At 38.0% G+C, this 8,135-nt stretch overlaps 1 protein-coding gene and 1 pseudogene across 1 annotated transcript; one reads left to right on the top strand and one right to left on the bottom strand.

The window, feature by feature from the left end:
* Window positions 1-6,024: 6,024 nt before the first annotated feature.
* On the bottom strand, window positions 6,025-6,444 carry LOC102954696 (40S ribosomal protein S24-like). Its single transcript, XM_042984734.1, has one exon. It carries the CDS (start codon window positions 6,442-6,444, stop codon window positions 6,025-6,027), a length of 420 nt encoding a protein of 139 aa, XP_042840668.1.
* Window positions 6,445-7,647: 1,203 nt separating this feature from the next.
* On the top strand, window positions 7,648-7,894 carry LOC102960111 (annotated as a pseudogene).
* The last annotated feature ends 241 nt before the right edge of the window (window positions 7,895-8,135 follow it).

Here is an 8,135-nt window from a genome sequence, read left to right as displayed (position 1 = left end):
ATCAAAAATCAGTCAGGGTACCAGAAAAGTCAAAATTCGACTCTTGAGTTTATTTGAGTGTCTAATTTACACTAGGCTGAAAATTGCATAGGAATGTGAACTTTGTTTAACTTACACATCAGGGAAATGCCTTTCACAGCAGATGTGCCTGTTCCCTACCCTTACGCAGTCCTGAAGACAACTCTTGGTGATGTAATCACCAGAGAGTCTCCAGATCTGATCCACAAATAACTAGCTCATGCCCAAGATAAGAACTGGTTGCAACTCATTAATTCAGTTACTTAAGGGACATTCACCAAGCAATTAATATATTGCAGACACTGAGTTAGATGCTGGTACTACCAAAAGGAACAGAGGAGTGTTGTTTCTGAAGGGCGAGATTCACACGAACATTGAGGCAGAGCCTTCATGGTGTGCGTGAGAGTGGCCAGGAGCTCAAATTTTAGACTGTGTCCATATTTTTCTTGAGCAAACATTTATGAAGAGCCCCTGTGTGCCAGCATTGTACTAGATGACGGTGCAAGAATGCGAAGCAAGGCAGACCCTGTCCCTGACTCTATGACTATCAGAGGATTCAGAAGACACAATAAGCAATTACAATAATGTGCTATGATAGGGAAGCTCGGCACCATGGAAACGTGTAGCAGGGACATCCTGGTCTGGGAGGGGGTGGGTCAGGGATGTAATTCACGAATCTGGAGACTGACACATACAGCTATCAGTGACAGGCAGAGGGCAACATCCACAGACTTCAGCTGGAGGGGGAACAAAATCCATTTTCTTTTATATCACCGTTTTATTCACACATCAGCATCCCCTCATTTCTATCTACTTATTCCTGAAAGCAGTCCTTTTATAAGCTCTACACATGGTGATTAAACAAAGGGTATTCTAGAAGGGCGGACAAAGCATTAGAGATGGTTTCATTTTATATAAATGCCAAATTTTCTGCCTCAGTAAGGTTGCAGCTGTGACAAGAATTAGGCTGCTTGCTAGGTCATATATTTTCTAAAGTACCATGCGAAGAAAATATTAATACATCAGGGAAAGCGAAACAAATAGACTCAATTATTTTAAAACCTTGTGAGTAGACAATTTTTATAATAGAATGAATAATGCAGCATGTTGAATAAACAAAGAAAATTATATCGTTCACATGAAGTGAAGAAGGATTCTCTACTTAAATCTGAGCGTACGAAGAATGGATCCTAAATGTAGTCTCTTGTTCTGCACAGGATTCGGAATGGAAGTTGGATTGATCGGTATTTAATTAGCCAAACATCATTTTCTATATAATAATCTTCTATGCATTTGTGGCAACTTAGAAATTAGAATTCTATGAATCACAATTTTTTTTTCATTAACTACAAATAGTCTCTGCATGTGGGGTGTATGAACTAGAAGACTGTTCCCAGACGTATGGCCAAAGTGTGAATTTTAACCAATGATATAATGATCTGATTCACAGCAGAATTAATCAGCACAGGCTGAATAACGTTTAGTCATAAACTAGAAGCAGATCAGTAATTAACGCCAGGTTGGTAATTAGCTATGCTTCCTGGTTGCAAACAGCACCTCTCCATGCAGCACGAAATAACTCCTTTTGTATTCTGCTCTGTTTTCTTTCATCCTGTGTTTGGACTTTAGTCACAGAGGGATTGATGTTTACCGCAAAGAGCCTGGAGTCAGAAGATCTATATTCGGGTCTCCAGGCTGCTGGAAGTTAACTGTTTGACCTTAACAAAAATAAGTCCTACACTTCTCTTCAGCTTGCATATCTGCAAGATGAAGGTACTTCATAAAGCTGAGTTGTGAAAAGAGTAAAAGATCACGAATATAAAAGCGTGCTGAAAACAATGCTAACAGGCAAATGTAAAATATTCAAATGGTCTATGCATAAATGCATAAATACATAAATACAATTACATATCATGATGATAATTAATGTTAACCAAATTATCGCTTAAGGGATATCAAAAAGAGCCTGTCAATATAATTTTCATTTCTAAACCAACAAAAGCCAGTAAGATGGTCTCTGTGCGTTTTTATGTTTTAAGTGATGAGACCCTTGCTAGGTATTACAGTCACATATAACAGAATGATATATGCCATATATGCATATGGTTTTTTGAAATTCAGAACCACGCAAAGGAGGCGATGATCACTAATTTATCTGGCTGTCTAGCACATTTTGCATCACTTCTCTAAATAAAAAATCAATAAAGAAGGCTGATAAATGGGCTCCTCTCAGGAGGGCTAAAGACAGAGACAGATAAAGATGCTTTGTTTCTGAAACCTCTAGCCTGGAATAAATTACCCAGTCATGAGCCAAAGTCATCTGCAATTAATTCCAGTTATAAATTTCAGTCGAGAGACGTGTGGAGCGCCTGATATAGCATCATGTCATTGGTTTGCATATTTTTACCAAGTGTATGTGATTTTAATAGTGACAATCTTTAGTCTTAAACCTTGTGCAACTTCTGTAAGTTGTTTTAAACATGCAGTCTCGAGAAGACAGACATATGTTTGCATTAATATTTAGCTTATTTTTTCTTGTGTTCATCAGTAGGAAAACTTCATATAGCATCACTATAGAGAAAAATCACTTTTTCTCTATTTAATTCTCAGGTTTGCTTCTCAAACAAGTACTAGTCATAAATGTGTCTAAACTTATGGAGGATTAATCACATTAAAATGATACATATATCTACACCATGCTCATTTTTCATACTGTTTAGTGTGATAATCCACAGAAACCAACGTATTGCATTTGTGAAATCTTTTCAGAAGTCATTTTCTAGTTTTTAGCAAAAATATTATGATAGAACTTCCAGCCTGACAAGATGACACAGGCTTGTTTCTCCCCATTTCTTCTTCCCAAGCATAACTGTCAACTCCGGAAATAATGCAAAAATGATAATAGTAATAATAATAATAATGAAAATAAACAAGAAGTCTGAATGGTGGTAAGCAGAAGGCAAGCTGATTTGGAACCTTAGGACTGGAGGAACACTTCAGTGCAAGGGTATCTTGTGTCTTCTCGTAACCAACAGAGTAAGGTCATTGAGACCCAGCATTTCCTGACCCTCAACCTGGCAACAAAATACGGCCCAGGTAAATTCATTCCTTTCCTGGATCGAATGGGAGATGCTCCGACAACATTAGTGAGCCTGACACCACTAGCAAGGCAAAATAATTAGGAGCCTCATCAACGAAAAAAGACAAGGGCGTGCACTCTCCCCCAGCAGCCTCCATACGCCTGCACTGTTGAGATTCACTGAGGCAGGGGGCCAGAACTGGCAAGAGGGACCAACTTACCACAACAGACTTAGTCTGGGAAGCCTCCTTTATCCCCTGGGCACCACAAACCTAATGCTAATACTCCTGATATCCCTTCTCCTACTGGGAGCCACCAGGGTCAACATGTGGAACCAGTGGGAGGGACTCAGCCATAACAAATGGCCAATCCCACTCTCCGAAGGGCACCAAGGTGGATGCTTGGACCCAGCTATAGGGATGTAGCAACATAAGCAGCAACCTGAAAAGACTTTTTGATAGGCAGGTGCAAGAATCCTCTTCCGTGCTCAGGGACACCAGAGAAGACAGAAAGCACCAGTTGGGGGATCTCTACGTAGTGCTCCTTCAGAATCCCAGCCTGGGAAAATCCTTTCTGTCCCCATAGGCAGCACAAGCAGAGACCTGAGGAAGCCTCAGAAGACTCAAATGAGCCAAAGTAATGCTTCAAATGCACAGCCATTGGAACCACAGCCCACAAAAGCAGCCCAAGGTTTGACTGTTAAACCTAAACAGGGAGACTTCCTACTAAAATAAAAGATATAGGGGCGCCTGGGTGGCTCAGTTGGTTAAGCAACCGACTGCCGCTCAGGTCACGATCTCGCAGTTTGTGAGTTTGAGCCCCGCGTCAGGCTCTGTGCTGACAGCTCAGAGCCTGGAGCCTGCTTCGGATTCTGTGTCTCCCCCTCTCTCTACCCCTCCCCTGCTCATGCTCTGTGTCTCTCTGTCTCTCAGTAATAAGTAAACGTTAAAAATTGTTTTTTTTAAAAGATACAGCAGGACCCACACTCCTAATGTATTAGACAAAATGTCCAGGATACAATAGAAAATGATCTTTTGTGTCAAGAGTCAAGAAAAACACCTTGAATGAGAAAAGACAACCCATTGACTCCAAAATGGGGATGAATTAGATGTCGGAATTCTCTGACATTACCACCAAGGATTTTAAAGCTTACAGAATAAAAATGCTTCAACATTTAAATGCTTCAATTTTAAAATGCTTTTAAAATTTGTTGAGACAAATGGGAAAATAGAAAAGCTCAGCAAAGAAATCAAATATTAAAATAACCAAATACAAATTATAGAATAAAAAAATACAAGAGGCAGAAAAGCTCAAAACTCACTAGATGAGCTCAGTCATAGAATGGAGAAGACAGAAGGTAAAATAAGTGAACTTGAGGACAGATCAATAGAATTCCCCTTATCTGAACAACATGGAAGACATACACTAAAGAAAAATAAATTCAACAGACCCTCAAAGACCAGTGGGACAATAATAAATAATCCAGCATGGGTATAGTCAAGAATCCTAAGGAAAGGGTGAAAGAGAGTGAGACTAAAAGAGTATTTGAAAAAGTAATGGCTAAAAACTTCCCAAACTTGGTGAAAGATATAAACCTATAGATCCAAGAATCCAAGCAAACAAACTCCAAATGCCATCTGTATTTGGATATCCATATCCAAATTAAACGTTTAGAAATAAAGGACAAAGAAAAATCTTGAAAGCAGACAGAGAGGAAATGAATTGGGGAACACCATTCAAATAACAGATTTCTTATCTGAAATCACAGAGTCCAGTAGGAAGTAGTGCCATATCTTGGAAATGCTGGGGGGAAAAGAACTGTCGGCTACGAATTCTACATTTCACGAAACTATCCTTCAAGTACGAAGGGGAAATAAAGACATTCTCATATAATGGAATTATCCTAAGAGAATGGCTAAAAGACATTTTAACAGACACAAAGGAAAGAATAAAAGAATCCTGAAGCATCAAGAAGGAAGAAGAAAAACAGCAGAAATATGGGTGTATACAACAGATTGTCCTTCTCCTCTTGAGTTGTATAAATCATATTTGATTTATAGCATCATAGGATACTCAAGACAATGATATTTTAAAATGAAGAAGGGAAATGAAAAGAATGCTTCTATAGTTCATTCAAAGTGGTAAAATATTGGTATAATATACACATATATATTGTAGTACCCAAAGTAACAACAATGAAAACTAAAGAGAGAGATATTATATATAATTATTCCCCATTTCTTGTCCTACATGTAAGGATCTTAGAACTCATCACTCCATCCTAACAAGAGAAAAGCTGAATAGCAACGTAAATTATCAGGGGTACAGAATGGCATTACATGTTTATAAAGTTCAATTCTCCAAGAAAACATAATCCTTAATGTGTGTGCACCAAACAACAGAGTGTCAAAATCTATAAGGCAATAACTGGGAACCGCGAGGAGAAATAGGTGAATTCATTATCACAATTGGAAACTATAACATCCCTCTATCAGAAATGGACAGATCCATCGGGCAAAAAATCAATTAAGGAAATCGTTGAACTCACCAGCCCCGCCAATCAACTGTACGTAATTGAGAGCTATAAACTATTCCATCCCAAAACAACAGAATCCACATCCTTCTCAGGCTCACGTGGAGCATTCACCAGGATAGATCACATTCTAGGCCACAAAACACAACTTACCAATTTAAAAGAAAAACGATTATGCAATGTCTGCTCTGAGACCACAAAGGAAGTAAACTAGAAATCAATAACAGAAAAATAACTAGAAAATTTCCAAATATGTGAAGATGAAACAATACATTTTTCCAAATCACTAGGCACCTAAAAGTTCTTAGTTTATTAATCCTCTCATGAAAAATCTGCACAGCCATCACAGATAAAGTCACTACAGAATCTTCACTCCTATTGTCCAATCTCCAGCTCACTTTTTGTCAGCACCACCACTGGCTTTTGTAGTTCCCCTGGCTTTCTCCATTCTGTTCTTGAGTTCCTTTTGCTGAATTCTTGAGACCTTTTTCTTCTCATTCAGGCCATGTCTTGCAAGTCTACGTTTGGGATCATTTTTATTTGCATAATCCAAAGAATCATAAATCATGCCAAAGCCAGTTGTCTTCCTACCATCAAAATGGATTCGGAGTCCAAATACAACAATGGCATCTGGTGTGGTCTTGTGCACTTTGGCTAGTTTCCCCCAAATTTCTGTCTTAGGTACTGTTGCCTTTCCAGGGAGAAGAACATCAATGACCATTCGTTTCCACTGAAGTAGTTGGTTGGTCATAAACTTCCTGGTCCGGATAGTTACTGTGTCATTCGTTATGGTGGCCGAGCCAGTAACATGCATTTAAATGTGTTATTTAAAGAATAACAAGAGACATTTAAAAATATCTTGAACTACACTAACATAAAATAAAACAAAATTTGTGGGATGCAGAGAAGCAGTGCTTTGAGGGAAATTTATAGCACTGAAAGGATGTGTTAGAAAACAACAAAAACCTAACATTAAAAAGCTAAGTTTCTACCTTAGGAAACTAGAAATAGAAGAGCAAATTAAGTCCAAAGTAAACAAACAAACAAAAATGGAGTTGGAGCAGAGATTAATGAAATGTAAAACAGGAAATCAATAACGAAAATTATTGAAACCCAAAGCCAATTCTTGGAAAGATCAATAAAATTGATAAACCTCTAGGCAGGTTGACTAAGAAAAAGAGAGAGAACACACTACTAATTACTAATCTCAGAAATGAAAGACAGGATATCACTACACCTCCCATGAAAATGGAAATAATAATAAAGAAATACCACGAATAACTCTATGCCCACAAACTTGGTAACATAGATGAAATGGACCAATTCTTTGAAAGACACAGTCTGTCACAACTCACACAAGAAGAAAGAGACAATCTGAATAGCTCCTATCTAGTAAATAAATCTAATCAATAATTACTAATCTTCCAAAACATAAAGTACCAGGACCAGTTGTGTTCACTGGTGAGATCTACCAAACATTTAAAGAAAAAATTATGCCAAATTCTTTGTAATCTCTTTCAGAGACAGAAACGGAGGAAATACTTCCTAACTCATTCTATGAATCCAGCATTACCCCAATAGCAAGAACAAAGACACTGCAAAAAAATAGAAAACTATTAACCCATATTTCTCCTGAACATGTCTAAAAATATCCTCAACAAAATATTTGCAAATAGAATGCAACAATGTAGAAAAAAGCATACACGTGACCAAGTGGTAATTATTCCAGGTATGCAAGACTGCCCAAACACTCAAAAATCAACTAACATAGTCCTTCCTATCAATCAGCTAAAGAAGAAAAATTATACGATCGTATAAATAGACGGCAGGAAAAGCATTTGACAAAATTCAACACACATTCATGGTGAAAACTCTCAGTAAACTAGGAATAAGGAGGAGTTCCTCAACTTAATAAAGATTATATACAAAGACCCAAGTAAGGGCAGCTCCTGCTAGGTCTGAGTGTTTCTATTGGCTGCTCCACGGTAACCATGTGCAACCAAAAGGCTCAGCTGAAATGATCAAAAATGCCAACATGTTGGAGGAGATGTAACAGGATTCAGTGGAGTGTGCTACTCAGGTCTTGGAGAAATAGAACATAGAGAAGGACTTTGTGGCCCATATTAAAAGAGTTTGACAAGAAGTACAACCCCACCTGGGACCACATCGCAGTGAGAAACGTTGATAGTCATGTGACACATGAAACCAAACACTTCATCTACTACCAGGGCCAAGTGGCCATTCTTCTGTTTAAATCTGGTTAAGAGCCTGAACTGTGTCACACACCCAGTGATCCATCCCAAAACAAAGACTGCAGCCTTGCAGTATTTGGAATTTCCAAATACTGAAATCTTCAGTTTTGCCTAAGGGGACACCTTGATCTTCAAACCTTTATTGTGTTGTTTTGGATAGGGCATTTTCCGTGCAAATTTTTTTGATTATAAAACAATTAGCAAAACAGCTTACATTTGTATTTATTTTCTTTCTTTTAAAATTTTTCAACAT

Source organism: Panthera tigris, chromosome B1 (genome assembly GCF_018350195.1).
Source record: "Panthera tigris isolate Pti1 chromosome B1, P.tigris_Pti1_mat1.1, whole genome shotgun sequence".
Taxonomy (NCBI): domain Eukaryota; kingdom Metazoa; phylum Chordata; class Mammalia; order Carnivora; family Felidae; genus Panthera; species Panthera tigris.
Note: the sequence above shows the minus strand (reverse complement) of the source record. Positions and strands in the feature narration are given on the sequence as shown.

Coding starts and splice junctions, on each gene's coding strand:
- LOC102954696 (XM_042984734.1), bottom strand. CDS start 6,444: ATGCATGTTACTGGCTCGGCCACCATAACGAATGACACAGTAACTATC.